The sequence below is a fragment of the Quercus robur genome, chromosome 7 (assembly GCF_932294415.1).
Source record: "Quercus robur chromosome 7, dhQueRobu3.1, whole genome shotgun sequence".
Lineage (NCBI taxonomy): Eukaryota > Viridiplantae > Streptophyta > Magnoliopsida > Fagales > Fagaceae > Quercus > Quercus robur.
The window spans coordinates 38,564,177-38,585,152 of NC_065540.1; the positions used below are offsets into that span (position 1 = coordinate 38,564,177).

Sequence of the window (20,976 nt, forward strand, 5' to 3'; positions counted from 1 at the left end):
TCAAGAGGAATTCATTTACCATTTATCCTCAAAGAATAGAAGGAATTCATTTCCAACTTAACCGTATTCATTTTTTACTTCTAACACAGGTGACATATAGGCTTCACATGGGACCTTAGACGTGTAGCTTCGATAAGTGAATGGTTTTAACATTTCCATTTTCAAAAGCTTAGGGGCAATTCATAAAGAATATGGTCACACAAAATAACATACACAACATTTTTCTGCTTAGTTGATGACAAGAATTTGTGCTCTGGCCGCATGCCAGTATTACTGTGCTACACTTCGCAACAAATTTCAGGAAATGCACCTGTTCAACAAATTTAACAGCTGTACTATTATAATATAACAATTTCCTTTCAAGGCGAGAGAGAGAGAGAGAGAGAGAGTTAAGGGACCCTATCAAAGTTAAGTAGAGCTATATATGGCTCATACATATCTTTTCTATTAAACGGGATATGCATGTCCTCAATATGGAGTGAAACAATTTTACATGCTCCTAATTCTGTCCTCAATGTATGATACTCAACTTAAACTGATAGATACAACCAAAATGAAAGGGGAACAAAAAGAAATTAACAAAGAAAACAAGAAAACAAGAAGATTAAGAGAGAAACCCTAAGAATGATATTCCAAATGCCTTGACTGGATTTCTCTTAAACATATCAATCCTGTCACCAGATTGGGCAAATTTGTTTGGCCAGCATGTCCGCATTAGATAAGATTCTGTGTCTGATTTCGAAACAATCTAGGTTTCCTTTGACAGAACAATTTCTCTAAAATTAGTGTGACTGCGCTTCAAGAAGAATGTTTGTTGCCACATTGATGTCATTTCTAGCATGCACAAGAGCCTGTCGGGCTGAGTTCCTATCAAAGCCCATGGAAACAAGTGTAGCAATGGAGTCCTCGGGTGGCTCTATTGCAGATGGCATGGAAGAAGGATAGTTTCTCTGAAACCAAAAGAGGAAATAAGTTATTCTCAATCAACCAATGATGCTAAAAAAGAATAGTAGTAATGAAAGAACCTTCACACCTGTAGCATATATTTTTATAAATCAATTTTAAGAGAAATCAGATGAGTATGACCAAAATATTGTCACAGATTCCATCACGCAGGGTGTGTCACCTTACCAAGATAGAAAAACGTCCTTAAAAAGTTTAGACATAGTCCTCCAAGAGCTTTTAGAGATGACCAGGGGCTCCCTACCTAACCTTTTCTCAGCTGTGTTGTTTAGGCTTTTTTATTATACACGAGTAGGGTGTCCATGGGCCTGCCAGGTTGGGCATTGAGGCTTGAACCTGGGACTGGCCCTTAGTAAATTCGGGCCAATAAAGATTGACTCAGCCTGGCCCTATGGGACCAAACTTGAAGCCCAGGCCCTTGAGATTTCTGGGCTGGTCCATGGCACCATCCATTGGCCAACAAGTCGATTATGCCATTATGGTTCAAATTCATATTTGCTCATCAAAAGCTTCCACAAAGAAGGAGGTTCAGTTAAAGTCCCAATGGCTGTAGGCAGGGCTTCACGGATGTCTAAAATACTCCTTTTCATCTAAGAAATTTTTTTTTGATAGTGATAGGTAACTTTTCATTTAAGAATATAAATCATTAAAGATAATGATAAGGAATAATAAGTTCTTTCCTGAAAGAATTATGATTCAAACATCCAAGGTGCTGAGATCCTTGTCAATGTATTACATCAACTTTGGTAGCCCTTCTAACAATTCAGACTTCAGAACAAAAGAAGTATCAAAACAATTCAGACTTCAGGACAGAAAATTTAGTATTTCACTGCGAACTTAAAACCAACATTGAATCAGTTTTAATCCCATGTCACATCCATTCCCTTATAGTTTAGACAGAATGTATGAAAGCAAACTGACAGGCAGAAAAATCTATCTTTCTGATTATATAAATGCTTGATGAATGCATCCACAACAAAGAAAAAAAGATTTAATGCCTCTAAATGGATTAAGACAATATGGCCTTTAAACCAATTTTAGAGTACGGACCCCTAAGAGCAAAAACTAGTGTAGTCAATAACGGGCAGTTAGGATGTTAAAAACACTTCCTAATAAGCTCCAACTCAAAGGGCACCTACTTCCCCTGTAAGAGCAAGGTAGTGGGTGAGATCATGGGTCTAAGGCCCACTTGATTTGTGTAGTTAGCAATTAAAAAAATTTACTAAGCGAAAAACAAACAAAAAATAGGATGTAAAACACTTTTTTGCAATCAACATATTAGATAAGCAAAAATTGCCATAGCATGCTAGTTACATCCATTCTAACTCCTTAAAAAATAATAATAATAATTTTTTTTTAAAGGCAATAGAAGATTTGAATAAAAGCATTAAGAAAAGCACTTGCCTCCACTTGGCGACCTGCATAGGATGGTACATTTCCTACAATATTCCTAGTTGGTGCTGAAGGTGGATTCCCTGTGGTTGGCCAAGATAGCCGCGAAAAAAATGAAGTAACAAACTCTGGGAACTGTAAAAGACATGCACACATTTGACTTTAATTAATTTCAACCTGAGCTGTAGCAATTGCAACCTATGTGAATAAGATATGTAATTTAAACAATTCTTTATTTAAAGATGAAAGAAACAGATTCAGAAGTGAGGGAAAAAGATTTCACTCATATAGCACTTTTGTAAGTGAAATGTGTCTGCATGTGTAGGAAAAAGTTCCATCTAAGATGTTTGTATAATTTCACTCTTATAATTCACTCTCAAGAGAGCAACTAATATACCTCACACGAAGTTCACAGCTGCAAGGAAGCACTTATGAAATGTTTGAACAGAATAAATAGTTATCAGCTAAACATGTTGAATATTATTATAGCAGAAAGGAACAAAAGAAATAAACATCTTTCATTTTCAAATGTAACATTGATAGATAACCTTTGCCTTGCGAATACGAAAGACATTCAAACGATACAAGGAACCAGCTAGGATCCCACATATCCCTGGCAAGATAGATCTTTTCCACGACGATAAAAGAAGCTACAAGACAGAAATAAAAATTAGATTTTAGTGGCTGAAGATAAGGAGGCCAAATTTGTTAAAAGAATTTCACATGGTCTAGCTTGCACCATAAACTGTATTATATAAACCATAGTCACTTTTTACCTGAAGACCAGCCAGATAGATGAAAGACTTGTCAGAGAAGCGAACACCAAATACACGAAACCATGTCGAAACTGGAATATCAAGGAAAAATGGTACAAATGACGCAAATATAAGACCATAAGGTCCAGAAGTGACCAGGTTCACAGCAGGATCTGCATACAAAAAAAAAAAAAAAAAAGAGTAGTGGTTATTTTAGCGCCATTACTGTAACTGCAGAATGCATGACCTACTGAGCAGAATTTTGGGGGAAAAGAAAGAAAATACTGGAAAAGATGATATGAATTAGGGTATATAATAAGTAAACAAAGTTAAGCTCAATATTTTTTCCTTGAATCCCATATATAAATGTGAGTAAACTCTAGCAACCACAACTTATACCACATCTGTGTTTGGGAATTTATTAAGGAATGGAAAAAGTAGTAAGGTAATCTTTTGCTGCATTTGTGGGAGTTCATAAAAGAAGGAAAGGAAGTACATGTGTACTTTTTACTATTATGTCTGTTTTTTGTAATTTCTCCTCAACCAATAAGAGGAATGGGTCATTCTGCCCACTTTTGGGATTAGTGCATATAGGGGAACGGATGGAATGGAGATTTCCCTCCTAACCATTCCATTACTTCCCACAGAACTCCTAAAGATGAGAATATATAGAATATCCCTTAAAAATCCATTTCAGTCCATTCATTTCCCCATCCCACACAAGTGAACTATCAAAAGCATAAAATTGTACATGATTACAAGCCCAACAAACACAATGCAGGTTATCATGCTTCCATTGGCACCACGATGACCATGAGTGTATTGCTAAACCCATGATCATTGAACCACCTTCAATTCATACTTGTCCATAAAGCACTAGAAACTTGAAAATATTAGTACTTACTTATTTAGTCCATTTTTTTTTAATATAAGTACTAATTTAGTCCTTCATATACCCATTTATAAATCAAAGCTGCCCATGCCTCCATACAATCATTATTGTGCTAACATCATAGCCATTTTACCATTTAAATTTTATGCAGTGATCAGCATCCTTGGGAATCTACATACCTCTCCATATTAGCACTCAGATCTTCGAGCTAAAACAAAGATAGGTTCCTAAACTTATGTTAAATTGTTCAGTTGAGCTTCAATATATAAGTACAATCATAAGAATTGTCTGCCCTCTCGATCCCATAAGAGCAACATCTTCACACAAGTACAACATTCATATAATCAATTCTCACGAATTCTCTATATGGCACCTATCATCATACTCAAGCAACTTCTGGTAATAATTCTGGCCAAGGTAAAACAAGCTGGTTGCTAAGACAGATGGGAAGGTGACGTGTAGTTAATTCCACACCTCTAGTTGCAGGGACCATATTCTAGAAGTTCCCAAGGAAAAAATTTCCATTCTTATCGTTGGAACCGTGCTGCTTCTTGAGAAGAAATACTTAAAAGGAATGGCCTTCTCATGGTTTCTAGACTAGCGATTCAACAGCTATGTATTCAGAGAACAAACAAATACTTCTGTCTACGACTTAGTGAAAGTTCTCACCAACGACAACTTAGAGAAGAGGGGTATGATGCTAGCAAATATGTGTGTTACGTGCAAGAACAGCAAGGAAACCGTGAATCTCTTGCTGCTTCATTGTCCAGTGGCAATAGAATTATGAAACTTTGTTTTTCTAGTATTTGGAGTGAATTGGATTATGCCTAAGATAGTGAAAGATCTGCTTCAAGGTTGGTAACATTGTCCATAACTTTCTGAAATGAAGTATGAAATGTAGTTCCTGTTTGCTTAAAGTGGCATATTTGGAGGGAGAGGAATAGGCAGACATTGGAAGATTAAGGAGCATCTATAAAGGGGATTAAATCTAACTTCCTAGGATCATTATTATATTGGTTCTCACTGGATCAGTAGACCACCTATGCTACTTGATTTTATAGATTCTTTTTTTTTTTTTTTTTTTATGATAAGTAAAAAACTTCATTGAAAGCAAATTTGTAAAGCACACAGGACATGTACTAAGGGCAACTTGATTTTATAGATTCTCTTTTCATGTAATTTTAATAGGAGTCTTCAGGTATACAGCCTGAATACTTCTTAGATTCCTCATGTACATTAGTTTCTTCTTAATAAATGTCGTTATTACCTACAAAACAACAAACATAAAAACAAAAACAAAACAGATTTTTTGACTCTCTTCCTTCAAGAAAGTGTTTCTCCACCTTTTACTTATTTATTCATACTCATGCAGTGAGAAAACGCCTTTATTACTATGGTACAACAGAATTTTCTCTGCTCTTTGTCCCTGTAATTAAATAAACTTTGAATAAAAGGTCCCAACAAGAGGCACAACTGTAGTATGTGTGGGACTAGGATCCTCTCCATTTTGCTTTAAAATAAACTAGAAACGTTTCATGTTTAAGATATAATTTGATAAATCTAAATGTGTATAAAGTGCCTATCATATAAATCTCATTCCACAAAATGGGGGACGATAATTTATGGTAAGTGAAGTTAAATGACACAACATCATGTACTAACTATAAATTTTTAAAATTTAAATCTTTACTGTTGAATGGCATCTATCTATGTCACAAAAAAATGCAATAACTACTTACTAAAATCCAAGAACTCCACAAACTCTAATAATTAGAAAATAAACTTACTAGTGGCGTCCATCCAAACATTAAGATTGAAGAAATAGGAGCTTTTAACTCCAAAAATTATTTTTAACAAACCCTCACAAGTCTAGGTATTTCACTCTCTCCGCACACACCACATAAGACATGGATGAATTGCCTTTCAAATTCCACTACTGTACTTCTCTTCAACATCGCCAAGTACCTTGCTTTGAAAGATTTACATTGCTTTGCCATGAGGTGAAGCATTATTTACGCTTTGCAGTTGTTATATATTTTCTATGAGATGACAATGAGCTCTAGCTCAAATGACACCTCCTCCCATAAGTTAACGTGGAGGGAAATGTTGTGCATTCAAAACGCACAAGATTTGTTGTAAGCTTACCAATCAAGTAAATATATTTCCTATGAGATTATGTACTAATTATTTGATAAAAAAAAGCCAGTCCCTTTTGAAAATAAAATAAATCCAAGCCACATGGTAAATGTAGTAGAGTAAGCAGGATAACAAAGGTGACTAAGAACCAAAAGGCAAGATAATTATAAAAAAGATGACTAGAAGATATAAAAAAACACAAAGAGATTAATGAAAAGAAGAAATTTGAGAAAAATAAAAAACATAATCTAGAAGTATAGAACAAGTACCTTTAAGAAGTGCTAGAGCAAGGACCTCAAAGAGTAATGAAGCTATTATAGAGAACAAGATAAAGACCTGTAAAATGGGGCAGACAAATTTTAGAAACAAAAAGGCTAAAAGTTATTAGCATACCAAAGTGAAGAAGATTAATCTTTATTATTTATTTATCTTCTTTTTCCTTCTCTGTTTCCACTGTTTATTAATTGAAAAATTGAAGGATTAACACATAATAAGTATGCATGAATGAATATAACTTTACTAAGAAATGCCAGACATAAAAGAATATATAAACACAGTTAATCAAATTAAAGAAACTTCCATTTAAATTTGTTACCATTTACCAGAGTTAAGTTTCTTAAGATTATAAAAACACAGACCTGAAAAACTAAAAAGGAGAAGCACAGAGTATCCAATAAATGTTACCCCTGTGATGTTAAGCTCATGATTATCTGTTGCATGTTCCAAACCCATGTAGGAAAGCCTAAGTGATGTAAATGGGAGCATTATAAAGCAGGGATTTTTGTTGAATTCAAACCCAAGTTTTTTAGAGGAAAACAAACTAAAAACTTCTTTAGGATGCTGAAAACACTAGCATTCTTGTAAGACCTAACAGGCCAAAAAAAAAAAAATTATTGACAATGCAGAATAGTAGTCTAACATAATCTTATATTTATAAGAAACCAAATCCTAAAACCCTAGAAACAATCAATAATGACCCTTGATTTAGACTAATCCTCGTATATGGCAAAAATATATAATACAACTTAGTTTCTTAGACAATCTAAAATAGACAAGGCTGAGATAGTAGTGCTAATGCTTTCTCCATAGTATTTGTGAACAATATCAGTAAACAAAGATTTTTTTTCCCCAGATCTTGTCCTGCATGTGTTCTTCCCGGAATTGGATAAAATCATCCATGCATTTGTCTTCAACTTTCCAGGGTCTACTAGAATCCCAGATAATACATTCCAGCCTTTTGCTCTATGATGCCTCACACAAAAGAACAATTTGCTCCTTTGCCCATATGCATTTGTAATAATCTTCTATTTTGCTAAAAAATCAACATATTTCTCTTTATTTGAATATATGGGACGTGTGCAAAGAAAATTTAGAAAAACTAGCATTGAATTTTTACCATGTCTGGAACAACATCACTTTTTCCTTACAATTTTTCACATTAATTCCCAAGCTATAATGCCTTCCCAAACTTGATCATACATCACTTCTTCATTCACAGGAAAGTGAAAGTTCTCACAATTCAATTCTATGACAATAGAAGAATTATTAAAGGACACACCTTTCCAGGTGAAAGAATCAATCGTCACAAAATTGGTCACTCAGAAATTTCATCAAACACTTGATTTTCATCAGATTCTTGGATAGTTTCTTGACTATAACAGTGAAAATTTTACCTCCATTATATCATCATCATCATCATGAGAGTAGATATCGTAGCTCAGTGGAGAACCCCTATCCACAGAACAATCCTTCAACTTGTTCATTTTCCAATTCATCTCTTGCTGCATGTTCTACAAATCCAACATAATGCAAGGAGTTTTCGTTCTCTAAATCTTAATTTTCATTTCTCTATGGGCAACAATACGCAAGGAGTTTTATTTTTCTAAATTTTAAATTTCATTCCCAAGGCCACCTTCGGTATGTCCAAAGACTCATTTTTAACCTCCAAAATCTCCATAAGAGCTTCCAAATCATCAAGCCACAACATCAACCCGCTGCAGTTGGAGTTTGATCTCTTTCAACTTTTACTATCTAAGTGATGGATCTTCTTCTCTCTAATACCAACTAATGCAGTCAAAAGCACAATAAGACACAAATTTACTTCAATAGCCATTGGAATCTAAGTTTCAGAGAAGGTAGGGTGTTTAAGAAACCAAAGCCTAGAGTTCTAGAAGGAACTAACAAGCACAAAGCAATTTTATTTACAATAAAGAATAGTTGTGTTGTGGTATCTTAATCTTGTATTATAAGAAGACCAAAACCTTTTTTTATAATTATAACCAAACCCCTTACAACAACAATGAAACCTTTCCCCCAATATTTTTTACATTTAGGCATGATTGTATTGAGCCACACAATGCAGTTATACTGCCCAACAGAATGCAAATAATTATAATTTGCAAAGGCCCAACAAAATTGAGCAGGTACAAGGAAAAATAATCAGATAAGAATGGTAAGCTTCATAAAGATGCTTTAAAAAAAAAAAAAATTCCCTTGCCTACATCCTTAGAAATTTGCATCATAGTGGAAATTCAGTACGTGTGATATAATTTCTGCAAAAGACATATATAATAATAATACATAAGTATTAAATTTGAGCTAATAAGTAATTTAATCTAGATGTTTACTCACTGAGTACTTATTGGAACCTATCTGCCTCTCAAAGACCCTGAAATAGTATAGCAAGTAGAGTCCAAACAACAATTCTGGTGTAGATGAAAAGGCAAAAACTGATGCAATTAACTTCCAAATGCGAAGCTTCCCAAAAATATCCTGCCATTAAGATAAAATGATTTACACAAATGCTTACTCATGGTAAAGTTGAGTTTAGGGCACCTTTCAAGAGGAGGAAAAAAAATGTAATCATATCTGACTTTAAGGTTACTAACATTCACATACAGTGCTCCATTACAAGTGCATATTTAATGTGGCTCACTAGAAAAACAGTCAGCACATGAAATATAATATTTAGGGAGTTACTACATGGGAAGATATTTTACAGGAAAGCTTTGGAAATGCCTCTTCAAATATTGTATATATCTTTTTGTTTATTCATGTATCTATCTATCTATCTATCTCTTACATAAAAAACTTTTCATGAATTAGAGAATATCTAGAAAATAATGGCAAACAATGCCATGGGGAAAACTAAAACATCAATTATAAGTTGTGAGGGAGGAGATGTAAAATTTTATATATGAACAAAAGCAAACTTATTATTGCATATTAGATAAATGATACACTACACACATACTCTTTCTTGAGTTTGTAATTTATGAATAAATATGACTCTTTTACATGCCCAGAAATTCACTAATGTCATGCTGTTTCAGAAACTTTTCCAGTTTCTTGTGACGAGGCAACTATAAGAAAATGCGTGCATGGGACATCATGCATACATGTCCAGTATAGACATATGTATGTAGTACAGATATTCCTGTATATATAATTTGACTTAAAAACCACCAAGCAGCAGTGCTTTTTATTTACCAACCATGAAGTACAATAGTCATCCTTTTGAAGAAAAAGAAAGCATTTATCCTATCATTGAACAAGCTCCATTGAATTTCAAGCCATTACATTTCAAATTCCATCAGGGCAAGGAAAAATGAACAATAAGAAAGTCAAACATATGGAACTTGGGCCTATTCCACATGGGCTATAATAATTACTACATTACTAACATTTGAAAACTACCAAATGAACACTGCCTAATCTGACTCCAATCAAAAAATTATCATATTGTCTGAGATCTTCATTAATCTAAAATATGATAAGCTGTATAGTAAGGGAATATTATAAGAAGGGTTCTAGCCACATCAACAGTAAGACATTTGCCAACACCTATATAGATGAAACATCAAAAGCCAATCATGTGACACTTTCTGAATGCACTAAAACTTCTATTGTATCAAATAATGAAATTTATTTATGAGTTAATCGGGGGAACAGTAATATAATTCATGTACATGGGAAGTGTACAAAGGTCCTAGAAGTAAATTTAAAATTTAATGAACATGAAAATCTAAAAAAGAATATAGCACCTAGAGTTCATCTAATCATACAACAATTTCTAAACATAGAGTTAAATGATATAACATTGAAAACTGAACTATTTATTTTCCCCTAAATAGCCCACGAGCTAAGGCAAACCAGCATTCCAAATCCTACATTATGATGGCTAAGCCTTCCTTTCCAAAATGAAAGCAGCTTGACAACCGTCTTAGGCATTTTTTTGATAAGTAATAAGAATTCATTGATAATAAAAAAGATACACCCAAGCACACAGGGAGTATACAAGGGGGAGCAAGTCAAGAACGAAAATTACAAAAGTCAAGTAAATCCAAAATAGAAAAAGGATGGTTTCTCCACACAGAGAACCATTCAAGTAAGGTTCGGAAGAAAAGAAGCTTGAGGACAGGCATAGCACGCTCAGAGTCTTCAAAGCATCTACTATTCCTCTCCTTCCAAATACACCACATCAAACAAAGAGGAATGACCTTCCAAATAACTCCATTGCGGAGGCGACCAAAGTGACCTTGCCAGCAAGCAAAGAGACCAACAACAGACGAGGGCATGATCCAACACACTCCAAATAAACCAAAAATCATATCCCATAACTCCGAAGCAACCGGGCAATGAAGGAAAAGATGGTCAACACTTTCACTACTACGCTTGCACATATAACACCAATCCAAAATGCAAACCTTTCTTTTCCTTAGATTGTCAATAGTCAAACATTTCCCCAAGGCTGCGGTCCAGACAAAAAAAGCCACTCTAGAGGGGATCTTCTGCTTCCAAATACTTTTCCAAGGGAAAATATGCTCACTATGGCCAACAAGAAGATGGTAGTAAGTACTAACCGTGAACCCCTTACTCTTACAAGGCAGCCAAAATCTCTTATCCTCCTCGATTCCCCTTACAGGAGTGCTATAAATGGAGTTGATGAAGCACCTGAAAGCTTCCAATTCACGATTATGCACCTCCCTACAAAACTGAATCTCCCAATGGAGGACTCCATTGGAGAATCTCATAAGATCCGCCACACTTGCCTCTTTGCTACAGCTAATCCTATATAAATCGGGATAGCGGACAGCGAGAGAGGAAGTCCCACACCAACGATCTAGCCAAAACTGCACTTTTGAACCATCTCCAATATCATACATAATAAACCGAGATAAAGAGTGCCACCCCCTGCTAATATTTTTCCACAAACTGACACCATAAGGACTAGAGGAAGAGCTAGAACACCAACCACCCCAATCACAACCATACTTTACCTCTATCACTTGATGCCAGAGAGCATCCCTTTCTTGCCCGAATCTCCAAAGCCATTTCCCTAAAAGAGCTATATTGAAAGTTCTCAGGTTCCTAATCCCTAAACCACCTGAAGAAAGCGGGGTACACACCGTAGACCAATCAACCAAATGAAATTTGGGCTCATCTCCTAGGCCACCCCACAAAAAGTCCCGCCGAAGTCTAGCAATACGGTTGGCCACAGAGGCAGGAATAGGGAATAAAGAGAGAAAATAAGTAGGAAGGTTAGAGAGCGTGCTTTTAATTAAAGTGACTCTACCTCCCTTAGATAAATATAATTTTTTCCAGCCTGCTAATTTTCTTTCCATCTTCTCAAGAATTGGATTCCAAATAGACTTGTCTTTGAATTTTGCCCCCAAAGGAAGACCCAAATATTTCATTGGGAGAGACCCTTGTTTGCAGCCTAAGATAGCCACCAAAAGATCCATGTTATGAACAGCCCCCACAGCCACCAGCTCAGACTTACCCAAATTGACCTTCAGACCAGACACAGCCTCAAACCAAATGAGCACCATACGGAGAATCAGCAGTTGATCAATATTAGCATCACAGAAAATTAGAGTATCATCAGCGAAAAGGAGATGAGAAACCATCAAAGATCTACCAGTAGGAGCACCTGCATTAAAACCTGACAAGCGACCTTCATGGACCGCCTTATCCAACATCCTACTGACAGCCTCCATAACCAGAACAAATAATAAGGGAGACAAAGGATCACCTTGCCGTAACCCCCTAGAGCTTCCAAAGAACCCATGGGGAGTACCATTAATAAGGATAGAAAAACGAACAGTAGATAAACAAAAAGAGATCCATCGCCTCCACTTGTCAGGAAAACCACAACGCTCAAGCAAGAGAGTAAGAAAACTCCAGTTCACATGATCGAAGGCTTTCTCAATGTCCAGTTTACATAACAACCCTGTTTGACCAGACTTCAGTCTACTATCAAGACACTCATTAGCAATAAGAACAGAGTCGAGAATTTGCCTATTAAGAATAAAGGCATTCTGAGGAGCAGAGATGATCTCGCCTAAAACCAAGCGAAGACGAGAAGCCAAAACTTTAGCAAGAATTTTATAAACTCCCCCAACAAGGCTAATAGGCCGAAAGTCTTTTATTTCCACAGCTGCGGCTTTTTTTGGAATGAGAGCAATGAAGGTTGCATTCAAGCTTTTTTCAAACTGGCCAGTGACATGGAAGTGATGAAACACCGCCATGATGTCTGTTTTGAGAATCCCCCAGCAAGCTTGAAAGAAAGCCATCGAAAAACCGTCAGGCCCAGGAGATTTATCCCCATTAAACTCCTTGATGACTTCTAAAACCTCAGAACATGAAGTGTCTTCTTTCAATAAAATGCTTCTTTACTTATCAAAAAACACAACCACCTTAGACATCATCTATTCAGCCCCAAAAGGATAACACTAGCAATCACACATCTCAGTCATCACTGTACCTATAGCAAGAGACGATCACCTATCCGCCACGCTAGTTTTGCACAAACAACACAAATGTTCTCTTGATGAGGATTTCTACAATTAATATCATAACAAAGCAACAATCCCCAAAAAAATGTTATGTGGGACCATTGCACTCTAGAAACTCTTCCTATGAAACACCACACTAGTATACATCACTAGACCCTCTTAGAGCGTCAAAAAAATAGAAAACCAAAAAATTCCCATTACGAATTAACCTCCAACATGTTTTATCCTCTCTTCCACTTGAAGATGATTGCTTTTTTTTTATAGGTAATAACAAATTTATTGATAATAGAAGTACAATGGATTTACGATAGTAAACTCACTGCACTGAAAAAAAAATACAAACCAATCAAAAAGAAAGACTAACAGAATTAAGAAAATCAAACAAAAAATGACAATGCGTAAACCCCCAAATACGAGACCACTCAAACAAAGTCCTAAGCAGCAAAGACTTCACACAATCTACAAGTCTCTCAATATCCTCAAAAGTTCGGGCATTGCGCTCCTTCCAAATTAACCACATAAGACACGCTGGAACCATATTCCACACATTTGAAGTGTGACTCCCTAACCAATTCCACCATGCAGAGAGAAGAGAAACAACGTTCTTCGGCATCACCCACTGAACCCCAAACAAACAAAGGACTTCACTCCACAAGGTATGAGCATACTTACAATGGATCAATAAGTGATCCACAGTTTCCTCTTCACATCGACAAAGGCAGCACCAATTAACAAGAGGTAAATGCTTCTTAACAAGGTTATCTATAGTAAGAATCCCACCCCTAGCAGCTGTCCATAAAAAGAAAGCCACCCTTTTAGGGACCTTAACACACCATATGCTCTTCCAAGGAAAAGCCACCAACGGGGTTGCTAGCAATGAGAAATAGAAAGAGCGCACATCAAAAACACCACTACGATTCAATTGCCATATCATGGTGTCATCACCCCCTCTAGGTAGCTTGGATGAGATATGCGCAAAAAAATCATAAAAGATCCCTGTCTCCCAATCCTGAAAAGCACGATGGAAACGTAAGTTCCAGCTTCTACCACCCCCATCCGGTGCATAATATCAGAAATCATAGCTGACTTATCCATAGCAATAGCAAACATAGCCGGATATAAATCCTTCAGGGCAGTAGGGCTAAAGAAGCAACAGGCTCTAATTCTTATCTTGGATTGCTTACAAAAATTTGGGATTCCAACGTTAAGCCTCATTTTTTTGATACCAAAATACAAAGTTACAAAAGCTTTCATTATCCCCAAGAGGAACAAATAAAGAAACAAATTCTTCGAATCAAACTCTCCATGTCTGCATCTTTTCTAAAGTACCAAGTTTCACATGCACCTAATAGGGTCTTCAACCCATTACCTCACCCTTCACCTTCAAGAGTAAGAGGTACCATAGGAGCTAGAACTCACTGGACTCTCCACATCCAAACAACCCCAACCCTCCCAAGGCCTTTGCACAAACTTGACCCATGGGTCACCCCACATACACACCATCCCTACTAATAACAGCCATTATTGCATCAATGATAATGAGGTAAATCAGTCTTTCCTAGGAATTCGTCCCTGCTATAACTAATACACTAAAGATCAGAAACAACTGAAGAACATCACGAGCATAATATCATTACAGAAAAGGGAAACGATATGTCAGAATTAGAGTTGTAATCCCCATCCAAGAATCTAAAAACAAAGAAGCCACTTTTTAATCAGGGAAAAAAACTGGTCTCAAATTAAGCCATTTCTACTCAGACTAACAAAATCCTTAATCCCAACCAAAACGCAATAGTGCATCACTAAAACTTCAAATGATAGAAATGAAAAAACTGGACTTCAAAACTCAACAACAACAGAAACCCCATCTCCAATCACATGCTAAAAGCAACAGTACATCAGTTAAAGTGGTTTCTAATGATGATTATAAAAGAAGTAACAATAACCCACATCAGAAACAAGTTCAAAACACGATTGGCCATGCATTTAGAACCATAACAGTAAGTCAACCTCAATTTAGCTATTTCTACAGAAAAGTACAAACCCCATTTATAATCTCACCTGAAAAGCAATAGTACATAAGCTAAAAATCATTTCTGTTTTATGGTAATGAAAGATAAAAACGGCCCACATTATAAAACATCAAAAATAAGATTAAAAACTACAACTTTAAGAACCAAATAACATCATTTCACATACAACAACAAAGGATACACAATCTATAATCCCCAATTCAAACTACTACTAGAAAAACAAAAGAAAAAGAAAAAATAAAATAAACCCACTTACAATTACATCTGAAAAGGCTATAAATTGATCAGAAATTTAAATCACAAACAAAAGATATAAAATAAATATAAAATAAAATAAAATAAAAGAGTACCAAATATGATAAACCGAGTTTAGCAGAACGGCCTTGGATCCCAAAGAAGACGGTGAAGAGGGCAGAGGCAATAATGAAGGCTCTTGTAACAGGAGCATTGTCTGCAACAACCCAAAAGAGAAAACCCATAAATGTTTTGAAAATTAGAGAGGAATAGAGAAAAAGGGTATTGCTTGTAATGTAATATTAATGGGAAAACAAAGAGAGAGCGAGAGAAAAAAATTGTATTGTACGCACTGAAACCAGATGGACCACCGTTCATCTTCTTCTTCTTCTTTCTTCTCAATGATCACCACAAGAAAGAGAGAGAGAGAGAAAAGAAGAAGCTAGAGACGAGTCAGACGACTTCCTTTACAACCCCTTTTTTTTGGGCTTCGATTTCTTTTCCGTTTATTTGGAAATGGAACTCTCTCTCTCTCTCTCTCTCTCTTCTTACTTTTCTAAATTTTCTTTTCTTTTTCTTTTTTATGAAAATTTTTTTTCTTTAATTCCAAGGAGGTTGTTCATTTCTATCTATTTTCAAAAAAAAAAAAAAAAAAAAAAAAAAAAAGAAGGAGGATGTTCATACATATATATATATATATATATATATGTATATATCTGCAATAAATTATTTTAGGAAAGGGCAACCCTGACTTTTCCTGAAACTTAGGCATGTTTAGTACACTTATTCAAACACATGTTTTAAGTTTTTAAACAACACTAGTCGCTAACCCGTGCGATGCACAGGATAGTTAAATAAAAATTAAAAGTATTTATTTTTCTTAAAGTTCTATGACTTGACTTAAAAATAAATAAAAAATGTATAACTGGAAAATGAATGAAAATAAGTAATTTTTTGTTCAATATAATGGTTTAGAAAAATTCTTTATCTTTCATATCATTGGTTTCACATGATATATCCCAGCGTGGGTTATTCTATGGTGATGACTTCACATAACACTCAACTACAATTAAATCTAATATCTATTACCAATCTAATATATGTTATCTTGATAGTAGATTTATAAATTGCATTCTCATATTCTTAAAACTTGCCACATCATTATTATTATCTATATATAATATAAAAATGAAGTTTTTGACTTTTTGTGAGACTTACTATAGAATTAAGTTTAAAAAATAATTATATTTTTTTTAATTAGACCCCACGTTAGAATTTAAGAAGAAAAAGAAAAAAAAAGGACTCACTTTAGGTTTTAAAAAAAAAAAAAAAAAGACTTACGTAAAAAAAAAAGACTTCAGGATTAAGGAAAAAAGAGAGAGAGAGTCCTATTCTAAAAAGAAAAAGAAAAAAAAAAAGGACTCACTTTAGGTTTCAAAAAAAAAAAAAAAAAGACTTACGTAAAAAAAAAATACTTCAGGATTAAGGAAAAAAGAGAGAGAGACTCCTGTTAGGACTCTCTCTTCCCTCCTCAAATTTTCTGCAATTTGGTACTATAAAATCAAAAGAATTAAATCAAATTAAAAAATATAAATAAAAAATACTAATGCAGAACAATTGTAGAGAGGTTAACCAAAAGTCAAAGGTTTCGGTTTTATATATATATAATACTAACCCATGCGATGCACGGTATAATTTAATAAAATATATATATTTTTTGCTTGAAGAGATAGTTACTTAAAAATGAATGATAATAAGTAATTCAATTTATATATAAAAGTTCATAAAATATATATATACAAACTTCACTTCACAATACCAGTTGAGAATACACTTTGATCATCAAATATAATTATATAAGAATTGCATTTAGAGAGAGATTATGATGACTACACTAAGGACAACATTTTTATAAAGGAATTTATATGCTTGGAAGAGCATAATATTTACTTCAATGATGCAATCATTCTTTTGAAAATATGTAAGAGGCTCACCAAAATAGAAAGTGGCACACAAAAATAAACAACAATTTCATATCAAAAGATGAAATATAAGCACACAACAATATCTGCAAGAAATTGATCATGCAAGAATACATATATTTCACTTGACTTCCACTTAAAGTTGAACTTACCACAAATCCTAGTATCAAGATTTTTAGATTCTTGTAAAGTAAGACCAATATCAATTAACCAAAAAATATTGTAGGGAATCAAATCATAAATTTAAGAGACATAAGTTATCCTACAATTGTATTATGACTATTTGATAATTTAGTAAGAGCTAAAACAATAATATAGAAAAATTAAATAACCACAATTTTCATCAATCAAATATTGTCAAAAGCATAAATGGATAACGAACCAAATCTAGGTCCACCACTTCATAAAATGGGAACTAATACACACCAGCTTTTCCAACTTCAACACAAAACTATCAAAAGCATAGATTATTTTGTATGAGCAATACACACATAAGTAATAGTTATTATTCTATAATATAAATGCTACAAACTAACTAAATAAATTATGAGATATGTAAAAGCAGACCAAAATTTTTTGTTTAGTAGGTTGCTTTATCTCTTGAGATAAAGAATATACTCTATATATATATATATATATATATATAACAATTAGAGTTAACTTGCACAATTGCTGATTTTTTTTTTTTTTTTTTTGAGGGAGAACAATGGCTGAACTTATGCCTCAGATGTTACTCACACTTCATAAATTAAGATTTGAAAAACTTCCAACAATATCCAAAAAATATAATAATAATAGTCCTTCATATATTAATTCTTTCATATAATACCTTTATAACCCCTGCACAATCAGTGTTCTTCATAAGGATGAGCCCTCCAAAAAAATAAAGAGAAAAAGAAAGCTTACCTCGAGGAACACTACTAAAATCATTACATTGGAAAGCAAAGGTCGGCAATGGTGGAGAAAATCACGCATTGAAAACCAAAGATTTATTGAATCAAGACCGTGATATTATTGAATCAAAACTTTGTCACATATTACAAAAAGAGATATGTTCTCAGGATTAATACCATTGCGTCTTACTATCAAAAAAAATAAAATAAAATACCATTGCGTCTGACACTGGAAAAAGAGATAAAATTAATATCTTTAATTTACTTCTACCATAGAGTCTTTAATCACATGAACACAACCCGCCATGCAGCAACCTTCAAAGTTAAGGAAATTGACAACAACTACAAAATCTCCTTCAACCTCAGTCACATTGGTGTATCTTTAATTTACTTCTACATTAGAGTCTTTAATCACATGAACACAACCCGCCAAGCAGCAACCTTCAGAGTTAAGGAAATTGATAACAACCGCAAAATCTCCCTCAACCTCAGTCACATTGGTGTCAATCTTCAGAGCAAAGACAATGGCTCCCTTCAGGGTTTTCAGTTTAGGGTTATAAAATAGAGTTGGGGGTTTCACCGTTTTAGTATGAATTATTATTTTTATTTAAATAATAAATATATAAGGTATAAAATCTAAAATAAAAAGAAAAAGAAAATAATGGTGATATGGAAAATTGTGGGAGCTTTAAAGGCTTCGGTTATATATATATATATATATATATATATATATATAGATTACATGTATTTACACACACTTTTCACTATGCGTATTTCTACATGTTTTCAAACACATGTTTTTAGTTTTTAAGTACATGTACTAAACACCCCCTTATTAATACTGTTTTGAGTATATTTATCGATTCCAAACTCAATAACAATTATCAATGGCCATAAAAATTCTCAAAAATGGTGTAGTATTTTAGGTTTTTTTTTTTTTTAGAAGATATTAGGTTTTTATTTTGAATTCAAATACTTGGTTCTTTTAAATTTAATTATTTTCGGTTAAAAAATAGAGTAATATTATTTGTATTTTTTTTGGGCATGACAACTAATTGTTTTAATTCAATTGGAAAATTTATTAAACTATACCTAAGGTACTCTATCTAGGTTTTATCTTTTTACAATGCCTCATAAGATAAGTTGTTAATGATAAATACTGTAATAAAGTATTTAGTAGTAGAATAAGAACCAATTAAAATCTTCCAACTCATATTTTATGAAAATTGTTTTGTTGTTTCTCAACCAAAAAAAAAAATTATTTGTAGCATTACTATTTTGAGTGATGCTAGGAAAAGTGGAAAACTACAAATTTTACCACATGGATCTTACTCTTACAAACTAATATGTCATTAATTACAAAACATAATTCAAACACTTGTTGTTATCTTGTTGAAATTACATCAATCATAACCTTTATTACATCATTTTGGTGAAAAGAAAATCTATCAAGCCTAGATCTTGAAACATCCTCTCTAGAGTTATACAAAGTCAAAGTAACTCCTTTCAATGGTAAATCTATCAATCTAAGATATCTATATACCTATAATAATAGGTAAAGCTGTGAGAAACTCAAATTAAAATTCTAAATTAAAGTTTCAATTTTACGCCATATGTCCTAAATTATTTAAGATAAATTATTTATTCTTAAAAAGTTTTATTTCTTAATTTTATATTAAAATGTGAGACCACATCATAAATATTCATCCAAGTGAGTTATTAAGTACAAAAATCAAAGAATCTAGAATAAATGAATCGTAAAAAAAAAAAAAAAAAAAAAAAGTGCTTTACAATAATTAAAAAAAAATAACATGGATAATTTACATTTTATACCTGATAATATCATTACAAATTTTTTTTAAAGAGTTAACAAAATATAAAAATGACTATCATTTAAATTATATATATAGGAATTATATTATGCATCTTATTGTATATCTTTAAGTGTATCCATGCATATACTTGGGGTTATAAGCTAGTATGAAATAAAATATGAGAACTAATGTATAACAAAAGTAAAATACTTTGTACCAAGGCACTCTAATGGAAACCTTTCCACATTGAAATCACCTCCCACACACCAAGACATATTCCAACAACTTCTTAGCCAAGTTAACTCCTCCCATAACTTAGATTGAAGCTTATCAAAAAAAAACTCCTCCCATAACCAATTTTTAATTTTTTATATAATTATGCAGTTCAACTAGTAACCCATTGGTTAAACTAGTGACTCACTGGTTAAATTAGTGGCCTAATAACCCAACTCGTAAATTGGGCTATTAACTGAACCAAGGCATTTTGACGGAAACCTTAGCCTATTGAAATCAGCCCCCTACCCCCCGGGCTGCCGTCCCCGCCACTGCTACTGCACACCAAGGCACATTCCAACAACTTCTTGGCTTAGTTAAATCCTCCCACAAAAACTTCTATCTCCATCAAAATTAGGCTCATACACCTCAATTAATGCCCATTCAAAGTGTTCTCCCACTTTTTTTTTTTTTTTAAATTTACACAAGACGGAAAAAGTTTTATTGCTTCCTCCACTTTATCTATTGTCCATCTATGATCTATCTCACATTACTAAACCCACCCCCCCCCCCCCCCCCACCCCTAAATCCAAGTACTGGCATTCCTACAAATTCTGCATCACTCCTCCTGTTATTGAATAAATTTTTGTTCCATCATTCCATGTAAGCAAAGAATATTGAACTTCCAATTCCTAATCTAGAGCATTTTGTCATTATCATGCTGTCCCATAACATTCCATGAAATATATATATAAATTCAAAACTGAGAGAAAATTCAATTAAAACTCAAATTGGAGTTTAATTTTATGTCATGTATCTCATTGAATTTTCTTAATTTTGGCACAACTATTTACCACATTACAAAAATCGAG

The 20,976-nt window shown here is 33.7% G+C and overlaps 1 protein-coding gene across 1 annotated transcript; it reads right to left on the reverse strand.

The window, feature by feature from the left end:
- Positions 1 to 404: 404 nt before the first annotated feature.
- LOC126693348 (rhomboid-like protein 20) lies at positions 405 to 15,722 on the reverse strand. The gene is made up of 8 exons (XM_050389293.1): positions 15,556 to 15,722; positions 15,319 to 15,419; positions 8,770 to 8,910; positions 6,408 to 6,474; positions 3,132 to 3,283; positions 2,904 to 3,005; positions 2,368 to 2,490; positions 405 to 950 (listed from the first exon to the last, which is right to left on the reverse strand). Exons 1-8 carry the CDS (start codon positions 15,578 to 15,580, stop codon positions 783 to 785), a joined length of 879 nt encoding a protein of 292 aa, XP_050245250.1. The 5' UTR covers positions 15,581 to 15,722; the 3' UTR covers positions 405 to 782.
- Between the last annotated feature and the right edge of the window lie 5,254 nt (positions 15,723 to 20,976).

Bases quoted from the DNA above. Each gene is read 5' to 3' on its own strand.
- LOC126693348 (XM_050389293.1), bottom strand. From the start codon at position 15,580: ATGAACGGTGGTCCATCTGGTTTCA. The intron at 15,420-15,555 runs GTGCGTACAATA...GGGTTGTTGCAG, and splicing joins CGGTGGTCCATCTGGTTTCA to ACAATGCTCCTGTTACAAGA. The intron at 8,911-15,318 runs GTACTCTTTTAT...TCTTAATGGCAG, and splicing joins AACTCGGTTTATCATATTTG to GATATTTTTGGGAAGCTTCG.